The sequence below is a fragment of the Calidris pugnax genome, unplaced genomic scaffold (genome assembly GCF_001431845.1).
Source record: "Calidris pugnax isolate Ruff unplaced genomic scaffold, ASM143184v1 scaffold118, whole genome shotgun sequence".
Lineage (NCBI taxonomy): Eukaryota > Metazoa > Chordata > Aves > Charadriiformes > Scolopacidae > Calidris > Calidris pugnax.
Genome location: NW_015090855.1, coordinates 2,274,542 through 2,300,380, shown reverse-complemented (window position 1 = coordinate 2,300,380; position 25,839 = coordinate 2,274,542). Strand labels below are relative to the sequence as shown.

Here is a 25,839-nt window from a genome sequence, read left to right as displayed (position 1 = left end):
CCTGTAGTGAGGGGTCTAGAACTGAACCCAGCACTCGAGGTCAGGCCTCACCAGTGCCCAGTACAGAGGCATGATGACTTCCCTCCTCCTACTGGCCACACTATTCCTGATACAGGCTAGGATGCCATTGGCCTTCTTGGCCACCTGGGTACACTGCTGGCACATGTTCAGCCGGCTGTCCACCAACATTCCTAGGTCTTTTTCTGCTGGGCAGCTTTCCAGCCACTCTTCCCCCAGCCTGTAGCGTTGCCTGGGGTTGTTGTGACTGAAATGCAGGCCCCAGCACTTGGCCTTATTAAACCTCACCCCATCTATCTTTGACTGCTGCTGAAAACACAGATTTAAGGTGCTCAGAATTTTTCGATGCTTTGTTTGCAAGTTGATAATTTAAATGACTTGAGGTTGGAGACGTTCAATTTTATATGAGGCAGAGCAGAATTTGTGACACAGTGCCTAAATTACAAAAAACCCGTCCTCTTTTCTGAGGATGGAGCTGTGAGACTCCCTGGGGAAGCCTGCAATTAAAGAGTCTTCTTGCACGCTGCTTCACTACGGAAGATGCTCTTCCTTGCATTAGGTTCCTTTAAAACACACTCTTAAACCAAAGTGACATTTTAGAAAAGGACAGATGATGAAGACAGCAGTCAGAGTTGAGACAAAAATAACCATCTGTTCTCAGCTTGTCCGTTGTTCTTCCTCCTCGAAGCAGGAAACAGAACCTACTTGATAACTAATGATCAGTCAAGGGCTGGTAGATAGAGGAGGGGGAGGATTTCTCAATAACAGCGTGTTTCTTCTCAATAACAGTGTTATTCTCAGTTGGAAGAGGTCAGAAGCAGCCCGCCCTCCGAAGAAGTTTGGCCCACGCATATTGTACTAAAGACTCACACTAGGGTCAAGTGGTCTCTGTAGTACCAGGGACATAAAGCAATATGGAGTATTTCCAACTAATCAGTTGGAGACATTATCTAATTTTAGAATTTTATACTATATAAAGCTATTTTTGAATGCTTGCAGAGCAGAAGGCCACAACAGGGTTCCACTGTCATCCAAAGCTTTTCTTGGCTTTGGGGAAGACCAAATTACTGCTGAATAACAGGAGAAATTTAAGTTCAGTTAAGCATTCGTAAGAAAATATCAAATTTATAGTCTGTGTCAAAGCAGCCAGGTTTGCAGAGGTACTTGAAGCAACAGAAGAAAGAGCTAATGGGTTACAGTGTTCCCCCAAACCTTTTCTCAAGAATATGGACAGACAGAGCGAGCTGAATGTAGTCTGTCACCCCGACAGTAGCACCAGACAAACCCCTTTTCTGCTACATTTGTGGTGGCTAAAAATTTCTTATCTGAAAATTGGTAAGGTATTTGCAAAACCTGAGCTTCCACTGACCAGCACTGCATAGAGGAGAACACACTGCACCTCTGGGCACTTTAGTTCTTGTTTCAATTGAAGCTCTCTGGGTCTGGGCAGCCGGTTTGCCATGGATTTGAGTTAACTGTTATCCTTGCCATGGATTTGCAGAGTTAACTGTTCTCTACTCACCCACTCAGGTACCATTTATGCTGTGTACCCCAAGGGTTTGTATTCTGCATCTTTGAAATAAGAGTTTCTATCAGGGAAAGATGCACCAGATAAAACTTCAGTGAGATATGGAAAGTGTATTTGGGAAGCTTTAACAGATCAGAATGAAATATTCCTGATTCGTTGTATACCACAGATTAACTGCTACAAACTAAGTTATCTGTGATAGGAGGAAGAGTGTGAAGGGGTTATGTTTAGAAGAGACACAAGGAGCCAGGGGGAGTGTTTTAGGTGCTTTAAAAGTATAACCAAACTTAGATTCCTCCTGATTATTTCATATAGGCTATGCCATCCATGCTTTAGCACTGGCATCAATTATTTACTGTAGACAAAACCTCTCAAGAGCAAACAGTGCTAAAAAGAACAGATCATGCATTGTATTACTGTTCCAATGACCAAATGGCTTTGTGACCTCTGCTTCTCAGCTCTAAGGTTGGGATAACCCTTCTATCCTCACTATCCTAATAGTTTATCAGGAAAACCACATGTTAAATTCCTTCATTTTTTCTATACCAACGTAGCAGGATGACTCAAAAAAACCAGACAATTTTTCCACATTATACAGATCCAGTTACTAACCACCTGAAGTATTTCTGAAAGATAGTTAATAGTATTTCAATGTTTAATAAAACAAATTTTCTTTTGCAAGCAGTTTTTTTTGCATTAAGTTTTAGCTCATTTATTCTTGAGTTTGCAAAATATATTTACTTTGCTCATTTTAGAGCACATCACAGAAAGAGTTTGCAGGGCAGACTCAATAACAAGGTTATTAGGGGATTTAAGCTATTAGGATTTACAATTTCTGAATTACAAGTCCAAGCAGTTTATGTAACCTTCTGTAGCACTCAGAAAGTCAGAGAAATCTATGTTTCTACATTCAATACTTTCTCCTGAGCATTTTAAGAATCCCAAATCCTTTGCATCCTCAACAGAAAGATGAGAACCCTCCTCCCTCCCCACCTCCACCCCCCGCCCCCAGTATCCAGAATAGCAAAACAGCAAAAGGGAAAAAAAAAAAATAAAGGGAAAGCCTTGTAAGAACTCAACAGGAAGTATTCCTCACATCAGGAATACCCTCTTCATGCCTAGAGGTTATTGTTACAGCTCTGAGGGTCTAAAGATAGAGGCAGTGCTTGCATGCAGAGGTAGGATCTTTTACTTGACCAGCTTATACATCTTAACATAATAAACTTTTGGCTATTGCAAAATCAACTATTCTTTTCTGCAACTCTTACCTTCTTCATTAGCATCTCTCCTATTTGCTTCCAGCTTTTTACTCTTATCTCCATTTTGTCTTGCAGCTGTGAATAACTAGGCGACTTATTTTCAGAACCTATTTAGACATGCCAGATTGTGATACACATCAGCTTTGCTGTAACCACACCAATAAAATGATTTTTATACAGGCACAAACCCCTGCACGGGTTGACATCCCTACCTTCTCTAGCTCCTTTCACATCATCTGATCTGCTGTTCTCATCTGTCCCTCAAATGCCACTCCTTGTTTCTGAGTGTTGTCAATGCATCTGTCACTACAAAAAAACAAAGCGTCACATCAGTAAGTAGATATTATCATGTGCTCAAAAAAAACACCCTTCTGAAGAAGTCATTGTACCACAGAGCAGAAGAACCATGTTCTATGGAAAGCAAATGTGGTGGCAATAAATATGTTTTTATATACTTTCTTAAACGTAACAACACAGTGTGCAATATAAGTCTTTCATGCTGATAACATGCAAGGTATTTCCATATACTGTCAGGTAGTAAAATGGTAGTTTAAGTAGAAAGGAATGTTAGTTGGAAGGACAGGAAATGATACCTTATTAGCAACACTTCTCAATTGCTGTAATAAGAAATGCTAGTAAAATAGCACAGCACTTCTTCAAATCGCCTTGTGCTTCATATTTCTAAAGCACTTTTAAAATCAAGCATACTACATTAAGTCCTCAGAGACAAATTTGTCTCCTGTTTGAGAGGGAAAGTACACAAGTGATCCATCATAGCTGCACAAGGAGTCTGAATTCTTAAATTTTGGCTACAATCTCGCCTCTCTAAGAACCAGCTGTACCATTTCTTGCATACTTCTACAGCATCCAAGAACAATACTGTTATGGTCCAGCACATTTTTCCTCATGCTAGTATTAGAACCCATTTATGAAGCTGATTATTCCCCTCTACCATTCCCACATACAATTACTACATAATCATATCTGAATATTGATGTCTGAAACTGGAATGGCACAGCTAGTTTTAAGATAACAAGAAAACTTCAAAGGGGTATTTAGCACTGGTCTAAATCTTTTTCCTGTTATACCAAGGAGAGAAGGATTTTTCAATTGATTACTTAGGAAAATTCCCAGAAAGTCTTTCTATCTGCAACCACACATGAGTTTTCAATTTCATAACATAACTGAAGTTCTAACATCTTGCTAAGAGCTTGAGGAAAGTTAAGTACTGTTGGCATTTAAAGGAGTGACGTGTTACTGCATGGTATTTAACAGTTGCGTTCCTTCCTCAAGGAGGCAGCAGCAGGAAAGTTACAGTCTCCCTTTACAGTTAGTTTCTTGGTTTAGGTAAACTACCAGTAGGGATTCCACTCATTTGCAGAAATATTGTTGCTGACTTGCATGAGTATGCATTTTAGTCTCATTCCCTTACAATTGTCCCAGATTAGCTTCTGTCCTGTGCCTCCACTGCAGGCCAATATAGCATTAGTCTGCTCTGAGTTCTTGTCCTAAGACACCCCATTAGGCCTAGCTGATCCTCATAGATACATGCATTCCTGAGGATACCTTCCTTAGTCTTTGCTCCCACAATAACCCACCCCCTTGATTCTTAGTGGGTTCTACTTAGGAGAAATTCTCTTAGACACAGGAGCTTGCTGGAAGGCACAGAGACACTAATGGACACTAATGGTGCAGGAAAAGAGCCTGTACTCCTGCTGGAAGAGCCCTTCCTGCCCAGAGGCGGTTCTCCCTCCCTCAGAGTCAGTCCCAAGCCGAGGGGAGATGCATTTGCACAGAGTTTGGGTGAACACCAGCCTAATTCTGTAGAAGTACACCTTACATGAAATAGTGTCCTCTAGATTTAATATATTTTTTACCTCCTTAAAAAAGACTTATTAGGGAGCTAAAATTCACTATGACTCAAATAACTCGAAGCTGGTAAATGGAAATTATATTCCACTGTAATTCTTCAATCTGTTGATATTTAATTTCCCCATACAAAGCTGTTTATGCACAGCTTTATTGCTTTTTACAATCTTTTTCAGGCTGAGCAGTCCTCAGTTTTGTCATTAAAAACATTCTATAATGCAGATGACTACTTTTTTCAGTCTGGTATCCTTTTTGAAAATAAGCAATTAAACCCCCAAGCTATTAAAAGCATCACTCAACCGTAGTTTTATACAGTAACATTAAGTTGCCAGTTTTGTCCTTCATTCCTTTCCTAACGCAGTTTAGTTTTTTATGCCAGCAAGTGTGGGGCTGATGTTTTCACTGAGCTATCGTAGCCCAGGATGAGCTCCTGAAAGGCAAGTCAGCTTGGCATTCATCATTACGTGGGCAAAATTAAGACAGATTTTTTTCCCCTACACTGAATTGTTTGCCATTTTATTGTCTAATCTTGCTGTCTGTCTGCAACCCTTCAGATTTCGCTCCTCATTTTTTCATATCTAGTTTATTCAAAATATTCAATACTTGAAATTTTTCAGCTGCAATACTAGAAAGTTATTTGCTCTGACAACTGACAAGCTAAAAAACTTTGAGTGAAACTGGGAGAGATGTCCAAGACACTGAGAGCTTTATGCATTCAGGTAGAAGTTCTAAAGTTAGAAAAATACCATACCTGAATTTTAATAAGGGCAGGATGAATTTTTAAAGCTCGTATCATTTCAAGAATACCATAGCCATTTCAGCATTCCTTGAGGAAAGGGGTGAGCTGTCAGGTTCTGTGCAAAGTAAAGAAAATTCTTCCAGCTACAAGACATTCATTCTCCAGCGCACAGATGGAGACTGGGTTCCTTCAGCTACAAACCAACATTAAGACAGTGTGGTGCTGCTCTCAGTCTTTTTGTCACCTTCCCATAGCTACACAGGCAAGTATGAAAAGCACTGAACCATACAAATGAAACTAGTCACGCATATATGAAGGAAGGTACAGAACAAGAGTCATAAGATTGGCCCTGAGACCAGCAGTCACAAAAGCCCTACACAAAAGGCTAAAAAAACTCCAGCCTTTTGTCACTAGGTAAATGTTTACAAGGGCTGCCAAGGCATTAGATACGGGAGAAAACATTTGCAAGTGGAATGGGTTCAAGTTAAAATTTTAATGCAGAGTTATACCAAATACTTACAGTAACAGTGAAAACCTCCACATCACCAGCAGCACGTGACAAAGGTGACAGAGGATGAGGGACCATCTTCCAGATCTCACAACCTAAACTGCACTAAGAGCAGTCCTCAGGCAAGCGATACAGTGCAAGATTCATTATTTACAGCTGCTGTAGGAATAAGCACATCACAGGTTAGTCAGCACGACTGAAGGACAAATGTTTTGAACCTTCGTGTACTTTCCATGTGCCAAGATTTGCCCCAGAGGAGGGAGCAGAGGAAGCAAACATTTGAGACTGCTATGAAAACCCAGCCCACTTGCTGCCCAAGAGGGAAAAAAACCAAAGCCCACCCCCTTTCACACTTGAGAATAAGAGCATACACTCTTCCTCTTTTTTACTTATCTGACAAAATAATTAAGAAAAAACCATTTTGTTTCTATATCCATTTATTATTCCAGTTTGTAAAAATATAAGACTAATATACACTACAGCTAGCTTGATTTTGTAAAATCAATCTTCATTCAGTGAGATACCAATGTACATTATACATTAAAGTTGTAAGAAAAATACTGATATTTGACATTTTAAACAAGTTCATTCATGTAAAAATCACATTGCAAGTAAAATTTAATTAGAAAATACATAATATTCACAAAAATACACATATGTTAAAGACAGCTTGTGAGAACATTGTCCTAAATTTAATTCAGTTGTGGAAAAAAACATATGATTCACAGTTAGGCTTGACTTATCCAGTACCATAACAGAACTTCAAAGTAAATGCATCTTAATTCTATTAAGAATTTGTTCTTTTTTTTCCCCTATTAAGGTGCACTTAAATCTCCCAGTTGCAAGTAAGGAATGACTTGTCCCCCCACTGTGCATGTACACAACATTTAACACTAGTCAAAGGAATTTCAGTTTTCCATTCCATTTTGAAATAATTTGGATATTTATAAATTAATTTATAAAATCTGGGTTGAAAATACAATTTACACACACAGGATACTTAATACACAAAGATTACATTAATAGCAGCGTAATATTGTCAATCATGCGTAGCATCCTCACTATCACTTTTGGATTTTTTCTTTTTTTAGCTAAAGATAAAATCTATATAAAACAGTCAAGCCTTTAAGTATTTTCTTCCAAGGAGAAAACCGCAAAGATGTTAAAAATTTAGGAGGTAGTGAATGAAAGGCTAACAATACCAGCATATTTTAAAAAATCTTATACTGAACCCCAGTACCATTTATATATAAAAGTTTAGCCACTCATAATCAACTGTTGATCATCCTGAAGTAACAATTTAAAAATATTTTATAATTAACAGTGTATGCATTAGTAAGATATGGAAGAACTTTAGAAACTTTTTGGTAACTGCAGCGTTAAGCAATTACATGCTGTGCAGTCTGTCATTGTAACTGTAAAATACACACTTTAAAATCCATTTTTAGATTTAGTCTTCAATATTTTTAATATTTTTATCAAATCCCAAATGTTTAGTTTTGCTATGTTATCAAATTTCTGTAAAACAAAACATGACGTGTTAAAATGAATATTGTGTCACATTTAGACTAATCACTTTGCAGGAAAGGTCCCAAGAGATGTATTCTCATGCAATTTAGAGTAGGACCCTAGTTAAATTTCTACAAGTCCTTAATACTGGCATATATAGTCAAACTAGTCATGCAGCTGTGACAAGTACAGAGTAGGTAACACAGAGTTTGGCAGCACTAACCTTGGGTGTTTGTCCCTAAGCAATAAGTTACCTTGCAACACCAGCACTCTCAGACTCAACCTTCCTGTATGAGTTAATAGCTCAAAGCCATTAGCCAAGCTGCAAAATACTAATGTACCACATTAGACCCAGAAGGGATTTGCGCTGAATGAAAACATTCCACCTATATTAAGTGCACTACCAGTTCATTTTCTGTGGACCTCATCTCTCTTCTCATCCGAGTGCCTTCATTCCTTTGATTATTCACAATACATTCAAGTAAACAAAAGGCACAGAAGTGCAAACTAGCATAATAAATGAAAGTCACCCTCCACTGATGATTTCATACAGGAAGGAAAGTCTTTTGATACAGGAAAAAAAAAAAGACATTTTAAAGTAAACAATCTTCCTTAAATAAAGGAAGTGTAGAGCAGCACTGAGAGAAAACATGTCTATTTAAAATCTACATGTTGCAGATTGAACATTTATTTTCCTCATTTCATACTAAGTGGATGTAGTTATTTTTAATAATTATTAGCAAAAAAAAAAATAAAAAAATCAGGAAAACACTTCAAAATTCTTATGTTGGAAAAAGAATCCAGGGCCTCTCCATATGCATACTGAAGAAACCATAAATAAATCCAACAAAGCAGACCTCTAACCTGTATTTGCAAAGTGCCATTGTCTGTTATGCCAACTCTCCATAAATCAAAAAGGGCATGAATACAGCCTTTCTTGCCATCCAAGAGGCTTGAACTCCCATGATTTTGAAGGCTCGAGATATGTATTTAATGCTCATGAAATATGAATTAAAATAATGCTAATGAGAGCATATGCTCATAAATTTTATGCTCATGAGATATGAATTTAAGTTTTACATTTTGTAAAATTAAAAAGTCATAATTTCTGAAGCAATTTTGTGTACATCATTACAAAAATATTAAACAAATACAGTTTTAGCCTCTGATATCCTATACAGACTTTTACAGGTGCCTTAACATTAAACTTACAGTTAGTCTCATTAGTAAAGTTACCAGAGGTAGAAGTTTTCTCAAGATAGACTGAGGGAAAAGAAATGGGGTAGTTTCCTTTCCTACTTATCTCCCCACAGGGTAGGACATGCTTCCAAGAGCCTGATGTGCTCTGGCCAGCACAGTCCCACAGTACAGAACCGGTAGCATCCTATTTCCTTCTTAGAGATTGGCAGAGACTGGTGGATCCCTAGTGAGAAGCTCCATCCGCCCTTCTCCCCAACCCTGTTAGTCCCCATCTCATTTTCCTGCCACAATTTACATTTCCAGGGAAGGGTCAGGTTGGGAACTGAGGGCCAAAGTGGTAAAGCAGGATATACTAAAAGGGGAAAGGGAGGGGGAAAAAGCTAGAGGTCTCTCCCTGCAATTCTCCTAGTAAGTTTGCAGCTAATTACAGGCATACTTGTGCACTTGCAGTATCAGGACTTGTAATCAGTATTTTGTTTTACATATAGCAACTTTGTAATATTCAAAACACCCAGCCAGTGGTACACAAAGGTCAACATTTACAGTTTAAAACACCCAGCCAGTGGTACACAAAGGTCAGCATTTACAGTTCATTATAATGAATAATTTAATAACACATGGCTCAAACAGGTTCTATAAAACCTTGTTCTGATTTAAAACTTTTTTTTTTTTAATCCAGGGGTTTAATTCAAGCTGTTCTAACTTGCTTAGGTTTGAAGAACATCACTTTTTACATAAGTCAGACCCACTACAACAAACCTGTCCTAGTAGAAATCTTTACAACTTCTACTAGGATGGCAATTTTGACATAGATTATGTTATTTTGTTTCCATAGCATTTTTACATTCGATTTCTTTGACATTTACTGGGATTAGCAACGAAATCAAATTATATCCTTAAACATTGCAAACTAAAAATGAGAACAGGTCTTTGATACCTAAGCATTAAGACTTTCACATTTGAATTTCAAAATCATAGTCATTAAGAGTAAGCTTACCTGGCCATTAAAAACAGTAAAGGTGCATGACTAATGAGCCTGTGGTTGCACATTCACTTACAAAGGAATAGTCAACTTCAGAAGTCTCCACCTTCAAACCCTGATTGTTGTCCAGTTGCTGACCACTATCAACCAACTATCCCTGCTGCTCAACTAGACCAACCAAGAACATCTCTTCCCGCCCCACCTCCTGCTTATTTTTCAGTTTCCTCACCCGGAGCCACACAAACAGCTCTACCAGCTAAACATCAGTCCAGAACAGGAATGAAGTGGCTAAAGCAGCTCCATCACACATAAGCAGCACTTGAGATGAACATGAAACCACAGTACATTAGGTAGTCAACCTCACACAATAATGGAAGTTTACTTGTGTAGAACCAGTAGTATGCTGCATTTAAAAAAAAAAAAAAGTACTATTAAAAGAAAGTTCACAGCCATCTCTTGGCTATCCTTCATTTTCAATTTAAATTTTCTTCATCCAGTTTCAGTCATGTATCAACTAGCTTCCATCTTTGTGAAGTATTTACATTGAAGTGCAGAATTAACCGAAGTTAGTCAACTTACATAATTTTGAACTTCTTGTATTTACCTTTTTCCCTCCTTTTAATCTAACTGCAGTGCTCGGTAGATGGAGAGGTATAATATGTATTACACAGTAAGCCAAATTAAAACATATATGGCATCCTTACTTAATACAAAGTACACAATGTAATTTCATAGTGTTATTATCGTTCCATCTTCTTCTAATGGCTTATGCTCTGCATCTTGTACTTCATATTCCATGCTAACGCTGCCTGCTGAATGATTCAAGTTCATCTCACTGGAAGGAAGGAATCCGTTTTGTGTTGACTCATGAAGGAGTTCAATTTGTGTCAACGATTCTAGGCTTTCGCTGGTAGGTGCAGCTTTTGGAATCTGTTGTGGCTCACCACTATCTTCTATAATAATGTCCTCTTCATCGCTCTCCTCTTCTCCTTGCAAGAAATTTGCTAAAATATTTGGCGTGCTACTTGGAAGGCTGGATTCAGTAGACTGACCGGAGCTGCCAGAAGTCCGACTGTTCCTCACAACATTATTTCTCTGGTTTGCTGGTCTTACTGTAATGATCAGGTTACGGCTGTTTGCAATCATCATGTCTGTAACCTGATCAAGGCTTTTTCCTGAAACCTCTATTCCATTCACCTCCAGTACTTCATCATTGACAGCCAGTAAGCCTGTGCTTTGAGCCAGGCCTCCGGGGACAAGTCTAGATATGAAAATCCCTGGAACTTTCTCTAATCCATGTGGTGTTACTCTGACACTGGAGCCATCTCGTATATAGAATCCAAGGGGTTTGTCAGTTCCGTATTTGTAAAGTCGTACTCTGCGATGGGTTTCTGGAAGAATATCTACATCTATAATCGAAGACACTGGTCTGAAGTCTTGTGGCATGCTAATGACAATGTGCGGTTTCTTCTTGTGATTATCCGGACGTAACACATTGGATAAGACATTCTTCTTCCTTGTCATAGTATCCGTACCAAAGGCACTGTAGTCTGCATCTTCTGTAAGACATAGCACATTGATGATTAGATCACTTTATGCTGTCCGTATCACATTGCTATCGTGCTTTAGGTAAGCAGAATGAAACGCCTCAGCTAGAAGATTTCTGGCTTGCTACAGCAGAAACAATTCTCTCTACACATGAAACAAGAACTATAATATTATGAGATTCAAAGTTTGTAATACTTTTGGTTTCCTACTACCAAAGGAACGACAGTACACACAACAATTAAAGCAAGTTAGCAGCAGTAGAGACACAAAGAACCATATTCTAGCTTTGAGAGAAAGGTTAGAATGGAAAGAGTGAATACATTCCTAGAAACATTTTAATTTTATTCAGAGTAATTCCACTTGTTCGTTTTCTCTCCTCAGGTTTCAGATCATTGGAAAAGAAAGAATGAAAAAGGGAAAGCAGCCAGTGTGCCTATTATTGCCTAGTTCCTGGAAGCTCGCCAAGTGACCTGGATTCAAACTCCAGAAAGCTTATTCCATTCTGCACTCTCTTCCCCGCCCCCATGCAATGTAGGTAAAATGGCTGTGGAGCAAAAACAAAGAGATCTTGCACACAAATACTTGAAGCAAAACTGTTCCATACAAGCAATGCCGTAACTGCCACAATTTGATACAGAAGTATGCAAATGGCTTAGAATTCTAAATCATACAAATACTTCAAATGGGGAAAAAAAAAATACATTCTGCAGAAGCAATTCTGATGCCTGAAATGCCTATTTACCAAAGGAAGCTTCGATTTTTCTTTTTAATATGCCATAATCTTCCAAAGACAACAAACCAAAACATATTCAGATTCCAGTTTCCTTGGATTTACACTTGTATTTTTGCAATATTTTTCTGCAGTGGATTAAAAAAAAAAAGAAATCAAGCAGAACTGGTGTGCACTAACCCTGGGACTCAGAAGTTGGGATTTCTTTGTATTATCACATTAAGATGCCATTGGTACAGCCAAGAAAGTAGAAGAATTGCTATACATTTCAATTGGTGAATTGAAATAACTATGGAAATGCTATCCTAGTGTGAAATTTCAGGAGAGCTGTCAATTGCTGATGAAAAAAGGACACAGTGAGAGTTGGTAAATCAGATTTTTTTTTTCCAGGCTAAGATGAGGATATACAGACGTGTAGCAGTTATAGCTGGACTCTTCAGAGGCTTTAAGCAAAATAGAACAGAGAAAGTAGTTCCAAAGCAATAGCCTAACACTATTCTAACATATAGTAACAACTCCTCCCTTCCCCAGACATTACGGCTGCTGAAAACAAGAAGAGATTTTTAAGAAAGACTGGTCTACTAAGGCAGCCTTGGAATTAGTATTCTGAAAGATAAGTGACAACAGGAAAAGATACAAATTTAAATTAGCCCACCAAAACCCCAAAGGGATTTATTACAAACTCATACCTTGTGTGTACAAAATAGTAGTAAAAGAGTTCATCAACATGGGTTAAAAAAATGTGTCCTGACAATGGCCTCATTTACATTTCTTATTTTGTTTAAAAAAAACCCTCACACCTTAAATCTAGCAAAGCTGTTTGCTAAAGACAGAACATCGCTCTATTAAACTTCACAGATAAAGTTGTTCACCAATTTAATTGACACAAGCAGGAGTTATTTCTGAAGACAGCTACGTCTACATGGCCATACTACGCTCCTGAGTCGCTTCTGTGGCAGTTACTTCGGGAGGACACTGATGCCTCCCTAGAATATTATATCCATCTTGCACAGTTAATTTTTACCTCTAACATTTCTCAGATTTGGCCACCTTTTCACCCAGACTGGTGTTTCTGCAAGAGTTGCTGAATAAACAAAGACAGCACTGACACAAGTTGTTCTACATGTGTTAGTTCAGCAGACACCCCTCAGTGCTCTCACTTCATGGGAGAAAGTGCGTATTGGTAGCACCTTGGGGACTTCTCTCTCCCCACTTCACCCACTGAGAGCCCCTGCAAAATCTGGTTCCCTGCCTCCTTGTGATTCAGCAGGTAAAACTGAAGCTCAATCTAGGACTGGGCCTGCAAGAACAGTATGAAGTTTAACAAAGCCAAGTGCAAAGGCCTGCACCCAGGATGAGACAACCAACGAGCCCAGTACAGGCTGGGATCTGTGTGGCTGGGGAAGAGCCAGCTGAAAGGGGCCTGGGGGTCCTGGTGGAGAAGCTGAAGAAGATTCAGTGTTGTGCCTCTGTGATCCAGAGGCAAACTGGATCCTTGGGCTGCATCTGCAGGGGCATTGCTAGCAGACATAGAGGTGATCAGCTCACTACTCAGTGCTTGTCAGGCTACACCTGGAGTACCCTGTCCAATTCTGGCCTTCCAAATTCAAGATGTAGACAGACCAGAGAGGGTCCAGAAGGCAGCCACAAAGATAATCAAAAGGCTGGAGAACCTGCCCTTTGAGGAAAGACTGAAGGAGTTAGGTCTTTTCTTGCTGGAGAAGAAAAGGCTCCAGGGGAACCTCACCACAGCATTTCAGTACTTAAGGGGCAGCTGCTAACGGGACAAAGCCACATGGGGAAGATGGGGCAAGGGGCACAAGCTGCACTGGGAGAAGTTCCATCTCAACAGAAGTATTTTTTTTTTTCTTCCTGTGAGAACAATCAGTCACTAGAACAACCTCCACAGGGACACAGTGGAGTCCCCACCACTAGATGTTTTCAAAATGCAACTGGACAGGGTGCTACATAATCTCATCTAGGCTCCCTTTCCCACCGAAGGTTGGACCAGATGATCTTTCAAGGCCCCTTCCAACCTGTGCTGTTCTACGATTCTAAAAATTGTACATGGAGGAGTAGGAAGGTAGAAGCAAACAGAAGAATCTACACTAGCTCTGCTTGAGAACATTAATTCAGATGACTGTGAAAACAGGAAATAATTTTTAGTTTACTTGGGAATCTGAAAGCATGGAATTACTATTGTTCTTCAGTAAAACAGGTTAGGGAGAAAAATCAAAAAGTAATTTAGGGTTAAAATAAAATAACATTAGATCTCAACATCAAGGAAGGCAGCTTTAGAAATAGGCCTCTGAAGAACAGATTCTAGGCTAAGAGTGTTAAGTGAGTTGTGTTGAAGAGTGGGTTAATTAAAAAACAATCCAACCTCCCAAACTAAAGCATATTATAGGTGACTACGTCTGAAGTGTAAAGCACCTCCAAAAACGCAAACTTACCATTTTCTCTGTAGAAAAAAAACCCAAAACCCACACAAACCATTTGGGATATCTGACTGAAGATCAGCCATTAAAACTCCTGTACTCCATTGCTGAGAACTAACATGCTGATTTTTCAGACAACATGGAGCAATTCTTTTAAAGTTTACTTAAAATTTATGATCAAAGAAAAAACTGTGAGAAGTTTTGCCCTTATCTCTACTGACAACCCACCCAACCAGTTTCAAGTTAGACATCTGGTCCTTACATCGGGAGGATTTTTGCAATTCAATGAGTTGCAATAGCTCCTCTTTTATTTGGAAGTGCAATTGCTTACAAAACAATTTGGAAAGGGCAATTGTGAAATAAGATACTGTATTTGCTTTAAATGTCTTTTACTGCTAACAACAAACTAAGGATTGATAGTATAGGTAAAGATTTTAGATAAATGCTAGACAATGGTGACTTTAATATTTGAATTAAAAATGTTAATGAGTGCAAATGTTGCTTTTTAGGCCATGGATTTCCTCTTCCCCAGCAGCGGCCAATATGCATCTTAGTGATCTCAAAAACTACATAAATTTTTTTTGTACAGTGTACATCTAAGTAGTGTAGATTTCTGATACTTTAGAACTCTGGTTTTAAGGCTGCACAAGCAATGGTAAATTTGACAAAACCAGAGGAAAAATATTCCAAGAACTGGAGGAATTGGAACTCCAGGAACCTTGCACAGGCAAGACATGTCATTTTGCCTCATTTCAGAAGCTTCACTTCTAGCTTTGTAGTGGTGACACACTGCGAGGCACTTAACACCATATCGTAAGTTGGCCATGGACTGGATATACAACCATATACACATTTATTACATCCAAGGAGTTACTGCGTCCTGCAAACAATCACAGTAAGTTTGTGCTCTTTACCCAACAGTTAGATCTAGAACTACTCACATGGCTTTTCACAGCTTCCTTCCCCAACAAGAACAGTCTCCACAAAAACAATCACCCAACCTGCCTTCCCATAACTACCAGCTGATAAGGTTTAAAACTTCTGTCCAAATCAAATTTTTCACAGTTAGTTGGAAAACATGAATATCAGATGCAAAAAGAAATATCATGTAAGTGTATCTATATGTGAACTAACAGATTCCAAAGTGCTTTTAAAAAACTGAGATCAGAAAAACACATATTGGAAGAAACATGAACTTCAAAAGTCTCTTTCAGAAGACAAATAAACAATCAGAAATCTTAACATTGAGCTGGTGATTTTGCTTTTAGGAACAAACTTACTTAGATTACATGACACATTGTTGAAGTAAAATCATCCCAAAATTGCAAGCCAGATGTCAAAATATTTAAGAAATATAAAGCACCAGAGGGTAGTTGTTTTGCACTGTAACTAGTCTTAGCATTCTAAAAATTCAAAATTAGCACAAACCTTAAAATGTACAGTTACATAATTTACGGGAAAAAGAAATAGTGAAGAGTTGATGAAAACTCATCTCTCCAAATCTCAGCCAAGCAGCGTGACTCTGTTTAACCTCTCTTGCACTGCTAAACAAATTTTCTAAAGCAATATTCTCGAGTACAAAAGCATCTTTGTTCTGGCACCCAGCTAATCAGTTTAAAGCTGCAGCGGAAAATATTTTGGCATCAAGCCAAAGGACAAGGCGTTAACTACAGATAGCGTTAAGGAGAACTTCCACATGGTACAGGAATGATTTCTCTCCCAGCAGTTTCAAGCTCAAGGTGGCACCAATCTGTGTATACTTATTACATGAAATTTAAAATGAAAGCCCACAAATGCCAAATCTGGTTTTAATTCAACATTGTTCAATACAGATATTTAAAATGTTTTCTTGATCTATTTGCTAAGTAGTTACCCCTCAAGAATTAAATTTTCAAAACCCCCAAATTCTTTTAGTGCACTTGAATACAGATGCAATTTAGCATTTTTTAAATAGGCCCCAACAAATCCTGTTTCTTATTGAATCGTAAGTTACAACAAAACATACAAAACACGATTTTAGGAAACTAACCTATGTTTTTAGGAAGAGGACTCAGAATAGCTAGGAGAGCTGTTTAAAAAGCCAACCCCTTTTACTTTTCACTGAAATTAAGCTTCTCAGTGAAAAAGTCTCTCTCAAGAGGCACAAATGAATTAACCAAAAATCCACTTTTTAGTATATACAGGCATGTAAATGCAGATCTTGCATGAGTTGTATACTGTAATTTAATATCCTGCAAATGAGTTTTAAGGACATAATAATGAAATATATCTTTTGTTATCATCTCTATTTTTCTTGTATTTACAATCAAAAGTCCCCCACGTTGAACTGCCCTTCAGGGCCTGTGCAGACTCCATCCCCCCCACCATTTTATCTTCAGAAAGATTTTTCTCACAGACAGAGCGACTCCCATACATCTGGACTCAATCACGATACATCAGTTTAACCTTTACATTCCAGATGTCAACAGTACCTGTTAATCTGTTAAACTGCAGAATGAAATACCAATAAGCAACTGTTTTCCTGCAAACTGATGGCCATTCTTGACTTGTGTAATATCAAGCTCCAGTTTAGATTTAGTACTGGAGCAGTTTAAAATATTTTATAAAGTCATTTAGTTAAATACAGTTAGAAGTGTCTAAGGGGAATAATGTGATTGGATTTCATTTCATTACAGGATCTCTAGGTTTCTTACCCCATTAAACAAGACACATAAGTGGTTAGGACAGAGAACTTCCTAGCTTTCATGAATTAGGAGTCAAAATTGAACAGAAAAGAGTGCTTATTCTGGCATAATAAAATTTCTGAAATTTCAGGGTCTCATTATCCAATTGTCACTTATTAATAACATTGCAAAAGCATCTTGTAGCCTCCATTTCAACCCTTTCAGGTGTCCTTGAATGCAATATACTAAGTTAATACTATTTCCCCTAGATTTTATTGTAGTCTGCTCATACCTTACATTAGCTTTCCACAAATTGCATGGTGCTTCTCGATAGGTAAGACAGTATAATAAAATTTCCTGTCTTTAAGATAGAAAAAACTTTCTCTTTTCCCCACAGTGGCTTTTTGCCCAAGATCCTAAAATCCCAACTATTAAATCTGGAAATACACACACAAAAAAGCAAAGTTCCATTAGGAAAAAAAGCCACAAGAAGTTTTGCAGGTAGAAAAGTACCTTGTGTCGCTGATCATTTATAGTTCCAAAACAGCACAGCTCAAAGCTGCCCCATCAATAGCAGCTTTTTGTTCAGACATCTGATTTTCAGAGGTACATCCAATACAGATATGTGCAATTGGATTAATCGCACCTAAACAAGTTATGCTGTACAAATTACGACATCTCTAACTCCTACAATTCAGCTTTACTTACAGGCAAATTAGGACAAATAAAATACAGAATCAAGTTATTTCCTTATCTTCCATCAAGCCTACCTCTGTTCTATAACAGCAAAGATGCTAACGTAACCAAAGCCTCAATTTAATCAACACAAATTATCAAAATGGTCACAATAAATTCAGAACAAAGTACAGTGCTGGAAGTGCTAAGTCAGATCTGGTTTCTTTATTCCCTAAAGCCCTATAGCCAGAAGAGTCTCAAGGGGAAGGTGATGACAACTGATACTTTCTACATAGCTTTTCCTGCTAATAAATTCTTGGCACGATAAACTTAAGTGGGTTAATCTTATTTCTAGTTCTCTGCATTATATCAATTCCTCACACCGGGAAAACAAGAAATAATCCATCTTGCTTTAAAGGTTCAATGAAGGTATAAGGTGTTACAAATGTAACATTAGTAACATTTACTACATAAAACATAAGACCAGTAACAATCTAAAAACATATGGTGTTAAAATATAAACTCAATAATCCCAGTCTGACAAAGTGGCTTATCTGTTCTCGTCATATGGCTACTGTAGGAGATTAAATGGAATCATAGACCTTTTCTACCTCTAGCTTCTATTAAAGCAAATAGCTCATTCCTTTGGCAGTTCAGGACTGAAAACAGGCCTTACTAGACTGTACTATCCTCAATACAAACAAAACAAACACATTTTGCCAGCAATGCAGCAGCTGGCAGACAGCCACACTGCTTTTGAATATTGTTTTTGTGTCAGGCTGTTGTGGAGCTTATTCATTTTTTGGAGTGGGAAAGTTGATAAAAGCTTCCGATGTCCAAGTACTTTCCAAGGAAAAAAAGCCTGTCTTAATAACAACCAGGAACAGTGCACATCTTTATAAAACAGCTAAGTGAGAAGCTGTCTGCTCTTCAAAGATCCGCCGACTGCCTTACTAGTACAGGAAACCCAAGATCCTAAAATCCCAACTATTAAATCTGGAAATACACACACAAAAAAGCAAAGTTCCATTAGGAAAAAAAGCCACAAGAAGTTTTGCAGGTAGAAAAGTACCTTGTGTCGCTGATCATTTATAGTTCCAAAACAGCACAGCTCAAAGCTGCCCCATCAATAGCAGCTTTTTGTTCAGACATCCGATTTTCAGAGGTACATCCAATACAGATATGTGCAATTGGATTAATCGCACCTAAACAAGTTATGCTGTACAAATTACGACATCTCTAACTCCTACAATTCAGCTTTACTTACAGGCAAATTAGGACAAATAAAATACAGAATCAAGTTATTTCCTTATCTTCCATCAAGCCTACCTCTGTTCTATAACAGCAAAGATGCTAACGCAACCAAAGCCTCAATTTAATCAACACAAATTATCAAAATGGTCACAATAAATTCAGAACAAAGTACAGTGCTGGAAGTGCTAAGTCAGATCTGGTTTCTTTATTCCCTAAAGCCCTATAGCCAGAAGAGTCTCAAGGGGAAGGTGATGACAACTGATACTTTCTACATAGCTTTTCCTGCTAATAAATTCTTGGCACGATAAACTTAAGTGGGTTAATCTTATTTCTAGTTCTCTGCATTATATCAATTCCTCACACTGGGAAAACAAGAAATAATCCATCTTGCTTTAAAGGTTCAATGAAGGTATAAGGTGTTACAAATGTAACATTAGTAACATTTACTACATAAAACATAAGACCAGTAACAATCTAAAAACATATGGTGTTAAAATATAAACTCAATAATCCCAGTCTGACAAAGTGGCTTATCTGTTCTCGTCATATGGCTACTGTAGGAGATTAAATGGAATCATAGACCTTTTCTACCTCTAGCTTCTATTAAAGCAAATAGCTCATTCCTTTGGCAGTTCAGGACTGAAAACAGGCCTTACTAGACTGTACTATCCTCAATACAAACAAAACAAACACATTTTGCCAGCAATGCAGCAGCTGGCAGACAGCCACACTGCTTTTGAATATTGTTTTTGTGTCAGGCTGTTGTGGAGCTTATTCATTTTTTGGAGTGGGAAAGTTGATAAAAGCTTCCGATGTCCAAGTACTTTCCAAGGAAAAAAAGCCTGTCTTAGTAACAACCAGGAACAGTGCACATCTTTATAAAACAGCTAAGTGAGAAGCTGTCTGCTCTTCAAAGATCCGCCGACTGCCTTACTAGTACAGGAAATGCACATGCATGTGTTCATATATATACACTCACATGCATGCACATGCATGCACACTCACACCTGTGTGCAAGTAAGCAGAAAACCAAAAAGAGCAGAAATCAGGTTTTCTTGACTTCTCTATATTAAAACAGTTTCAAATGACATCAATGATTTCTCCACTCTGTTTTATTTCCATATATAGAATATGTTCTCCTGGACAGCAACAAATACAACTTTAAATTTGATTTTTTTTCCTTCATGAACAAAAGCAGACACTACAAAAAGACAACCAGAACTTTGTGCCTAGAAGACATGCTATTTTTAAAGGCAAACCAACAAACTGAGCAGCACTCACATTTGGGTTTTGCTAACTGAAATAAGCATGTCATTTTGAAAGCTTCAGAATGTTTTATTAGGAAAGTGTGATAAGAGTAGCATATTACAAAGTTAGTCTTTAATTTATACTGACATTTAATACTTCATGTAATAAGACTTTCAAGATTCCTTTCCATCCTGTAACGGCCTCTCTTCTTGTCTGATCAAGATCAGAATTTTAAGTGAAAGGCAACCAACATGCAGAGCAGAAAACCCAAGAGGTTTCAAGCTTATTTTCATTCTCTTAGATAAAACCAGAAAGATACTTCATGTAATAAGACTTTCAAGATTCCTTTCCATCCTGTAACGGCCTCTCTTCTTGTCTGATCAAGATCAGAATTTTAAGTGAAAGGCAACCAACATGCAGAGCAGAAAACCCAAGAGGTTTCAAGCTTATTTTCATTCTCTTAGATAAAACCAGAAAGAAACATTTGTTAGAGATTTAACTTGACTTTATCTTACTGAACTAAATACAAGCAAAAAAACCTACAAAATATAAATAGGTTGCCCGAGGAAGGTCTTGCAAGAGAGGCAAGTTGTGAATACCTTTCATGATCCATAATTATTACGGAATTCAACATGACGAAATAGGACTGAAGGGCTTTTTCCTCCATACGTCACGCTGTTTACTGCGGCACAGTATAACCGGATAAACAAATGATTCACAGCCTGTAAGTGCACTTACCTTTTCTCTGAATGAAAATCCTTAGTAGAGGATTGGCCGTGGAAACTGCTTTATGATAATTGTCATCATTATTGATGGGCAGCAGGTCTCCATGAATGTCCGTATATCCCACCAGCACATCAACATTTGGTATCTTGTGCACGTGCTGCAGTAATCCATAGAACTCCTCAAACTTCCCAGGTTTGGATCTCTCCAGAGAAAACCGTCGAAATTCTGCTCCGAACTACAACAAAATATATCTTACATCATTAATATGGAAATCTAACATCCTCAAGCAACAGAACAATTTGAATGTTAAACCATAAATGTTATGGAATTAAAAGTGCACTCAAAACTACAACCAATAATTTTGAAGTAGCATAAAAAGGTCACTTTAAACTGGGTTGGGTTTTTTTCCTAAAGTTAAAACTATTTTTGATCTTGATAAAACATGTATTTTTGAATAAACAAAAGTTGTTTTCATTGTTCCGTTTCGGTCAAAGCATTCACTAATAAGGTTACTTAGCATTAAGGTGACAAACTAGTGCAAGAATAACTGCTGATTTTCACATGCTCATGAAACAGCCATGCTCTTGGTAAGGGACAGAATTCATACCCAGCACTGATGCTGGTGGCTCAAAAACAAGATTATGATTAACCTCCTATGGTATGTGACTACCTGGAACTCTTTCAAAGAAATTTCAGTGCACTTTAGAATGGTATGTGTAGTTTGTTACTCAGCTATGGTTAACCTATGCAAGACTGAGTAGTTTTCAGATTCCCAGTTGTTGGGACAAGAAATTAAAAAGCCACTTTGACCAGTAAACTACAAAGAATGGCTGCTGCTTTTCAGTACAGACTATGTGCAGTAAAGCTTTAGCAATCTGATCTCAAGTTCTGCTGTTACCTAAAGAGAGATATAAAGGAGGCAACCAGCCACTACTCCTATAGAGCATTCAGAAGATCTGCCTGCATGGTCCACACTCAGATCTTGATTGTATAGTCTTTTAAAATGTGGTTGTATCCAGGGTATAAACCAGAGAAGATTCAGAAGACATGCAAAAACCATTTAATCACTGGCACTGTACTTTCAGGTGTAGGATTTGCTTTTAGTCAGTATGATCATTCAACAAAAAACCCCAGCTCCCTAGTCTACTAAAGTTTCAGTCTCCTAAATCATCTATGTAACAAACAGTTATTAAAAAACGCTAGCCATGATTCAGTGGTGGTGGGGATAAGACTAAACTGTGTGTAAATAAAAGAGTAAGCATTTGATGTAGACTATACAAATTGTAATTTTAGCAAGCATAGCTGGTAAAATTATAGTGTTCTGCCCAACACAGGCAGGACTCAAAGCAAACAGAATATTGGATAAAAATTACTCCAAAACCTCCATACTAGGCACATACAATATATAGGAGATGCTAAGAGGAATTAAGAGATAGCAGCAGTCAGGTTACTAAAAGCAACCCGTTACTAGAAGCTCGTATACGAATTAAAAGGATAATAAGCTAATGATTAACAAATAGAAAACAAACAGAAAAGTCAGTTGGTAGCTTTTTTTTGTGAAATGTATAGCTGACCTACAATGAACACAAAGACTTTAGATAATTTCTTTAGCAAGCTTAGTTTTAAGCAAAACAGAAGGGCACACGGAACAAAATACTTGCTGAGTGAAAGTTTGAGCCTCAGTATCATGTACTTGGGTGTAGTTTACACAGAGTAGATGTGAAGGTGCACATTACCAAGCCTCTAGACCAACCTTTACCTCACATTTGATTACAACCTTTTGGAGAATAAAAGCTTTAGAGTTCACACACACCAACAAAGGAATGAAAATGAGGAGACAAGGACCCCGTTGTTAGCACGTTAACACCATGCTAACTCCAGCACAGCCCAGCAAAACAAGCTACACCTTCCAACACGCCCACCTTCCTCCAAAAGTTTCAAATAAAGGAATTATCTGGGAACATTCCTCTTCTAGAAATCCTCCAATTATAGTAACGTTAGCTAACAATAAGGCGAGAAGGGATGATTCATACTTGCTCACAAGCAAAGAAAAGCATGCCGGAGGAACTCCCATCACGTCAGAAGCAGCACGCTTAATCCTGACGTCAGTGAAAGACTTTATCCTGTGTCTCTCAAATCTTTCTTCAGCTATGTGAAGTATGAGTGCCACAGGAATTGTCCATGCATTGCATCAATTTCAATCGTTTGGCTTCGAGAGACTACGTAATTGACATATAATTCAGTAATAAAGTTGAAAAAGCCAATAACCTCACTCTCAATTTGCAGTAAAAGTTAAATCCTATTGCAGCAAGCACACAAAGGGCCAGATTTTCAAACGTGTGATTTTGTATTTTTTTTTTTTCCCAACATGATTTTATACTTATTTGGTGCAAACACCAAGGGATTAATAATCTGGTTATTACTTCCTAACACAGTTTGCCATGTGCTCAATACTATAATAAATCAAGTTAAAAAGACAAAAGCAAAACTATGCAATTTCATAGTTTATTTTAACCCCCTGAAATGTTTTTGCTTTATATCAAATATTGCACTTCAACTAAATAGACTGCACTTACAACTTGTAAGAAATTTAGAGGAGATGAAAGATTGGAAGAGACTAACTTAAGAAGAGAAGGCTTCTTGCCACCTGAGCTCTTTCCAAATGCCTGCTGTTACACTGGTAACTCCTCTGGGAAAACACAGCACAAGCGATGTCAGTGTACTAGGAAGTTACTATAGATACTCGCTTGAGTAAGACCTACTCACGAGAGACATCTTTAAGCCCTCTGTAACACAGCACGCTGCTGGTCTAAGTCTGCAGCAACAACAGAGCGTTAACTACAGTAACAATATCTGCCTTATCAGTATATTAGATTTCGTGCTGATGAAAAAAAATATCCAAGTCATAAGAAAGAGGGGAGAAAACCTGAATTTTATATCTAGAGAACTAGAAGTTTATTTTGGGACTTTCATACCGACCAGGCACTCCAGTTTGGGGTCTAAAACTTGATTTTCTCTGATAAGAGAAAGGCCTAACTGGAATTAATATGCTATGGGAGTTCTCCAGGGCAAGTTCAGACCAGTTACCCAAATCGAATAAACTAGATTAACAAACGGATTTTGCTCATATAACTGCAACTACAGTCGGGCTGTGCGGGCACGGCTTTGTCAGTTGGGGCGCAATTATTGATTCGGAGTATCTAAATAAAGAGCTGTACGTCACTGATAAGTCTTCAAAGCCTAGACCATTCCATACTAATGGTCCCTCCACCTCCCACACAAGCCTTTCTTCTTTCTCTTTAGAATTGATTACTTTCATAAAAGGAAGATGACTCCTATGCTATATTAAAACAAGGTGCTGTTAAATAATGCATTAGCGAAAAGTAGTTCTAGGAATGCCTTGAAACCTGCTTCATAACATGCACTTAAGAGACAGTCCCTACTCATTAGAACTTCTACGCTTCTCTGTACAAACACCAAAGAGCACATCAAACAGGGGATCCCTAGATGTATTTTAAACCACGGAAAACACACAATGAGGGAACAGCAAGCCTAGATTTTTGGGCTGAGAGAACAAGTACTTGTTTATAAACACATTGTACTGATTGTTTTCCATCTACAAGAGCATAGATGAAAAACAGGCTTAACTAACCACAGTAACAACTATGCTTGACTAGTATTTAAAATTATGGCTACCAGCTATTCCTGTGCTTTCTGGTTTTGTCCACGTGAAAGTAAACACTTTAAAGAAATCATCATCATTCAAGCTACAGAGGCCAACCACTCATTTTCTAGAAGTTTCAGCCCTATGTTATCTTTAAAAAAACCACAAAGGTTCTAACCGCTTCACCTATACTGCTGCTGTAATATTGATCAGCAGGAAAGGAAGGAACAGAATATAAATAGTAGACCAGTTTTTTAAAAGCCCTATATTTCTTTAAAAAGAAATATTTTTTTTATCAATGGAAGAAAACACATTCCCACATAGGTGCGCTTGCAATTTGCCTCAACAATGAAAAGGGGATTTTTAACGCAGGTTACACACTTCTATTTAACTAATACTGCACATCCAACACTATAAACCAGAACAAAAATCTAATTTCTTTCAGAACATCAGAGTTTTGTCAGAGAAATTGTCTAATCAGTACATAAAAAATTAACAACAGGAAGACCAGATGCAGATACACCCCTGGAAGAATTTAGAGAATTGTCCAAAGCTTTGGCAACAAGAAACTGTTAGTGTAAGCCATAACATACAGGAACACGCTCATAAAACAATTACCAGCGTAAAATCCTCAGATAACCTCTAAAAGATGGCAAGGTCTACTTTAAGTTAGCCAGGGCTTACCTCTGCCAAGTAATGCAATCTGTACTCTACCCCACCAAAAAAAAGTACAGAAACACATAGCCATTAAGTGAAACAAGCAAAAAAAAAAAGTATAGAAACAGTAACCAAGTTAAACAAACGTACTCTTTTTCCAATTCAGACGGGGAATAGGTTTCAGAGTTTGAATCATCTCCAAGGAGATACCTTAGATGTTCCCAACTTTCCCCAAACATCTAACATCTACTTCTCTGTACGTAGGCACAAACTCAGAGGGCAACTCCACTAACCTGCTTTTGTAAAACACTCCAAAAAATACTTTACCCTCCCTGCAGGCAGCGCACCCGGGCAGCGCCACCACCACCACCACCTAACCCCCACTGCCATGGCCCCAGCCGACCAGAAGGAGCTGCCCGGGGCAGGGACAGCCAGGTGGGGCAGGGAGTCGCACCCCGCCGCCGCCGGGGGACCACCGCAGCCCGGTGACCTGAGGGGCGCGCAAAGCCACACCGGGGCCGCGAACCGACGGACACCGGCCCTTCGCCCCCGCTGCCACTCCCGGCAGGTGAGTCAGCGCCTCTCCCTGCCCCACGTCCCCTCATGGACACCGTCCCCGGCCCC

At 38.3% G+C, this 25,839-nt stretch overlaps 1 protein-coding gene across 1 annotated transcript in view; it reads right to left on the bottom strand.

Moving 5' to 3' along the window:
* Positions 1-9,181: 9,181 nt before the first annotated feature.
* The window catches only part of PARD6B (par-6 family cell polarity regulator beta), a 16,938-nt gene continuing 280 nt past the window's right edge, over positions 9,182-25,839 (bottom strand). The window contains exons 2-3 of the mRNA XM_014943656.1: positions 20,907-21,129; positions 9,182-11,171 (exon numbers count right to left, since the gene is read on the bottom strand). Of these exons, the coding sequence (XP_014799142.1) occupies positions 10,342-11,171; positions 20,907-21,129 (1,053 nt within the window). The 3' untranslated portion in view covers positions 9,182-10,341. The remainder of the gene's footprint in view (positions 11,172-20,906; positions 21,130-25,839) is intronic.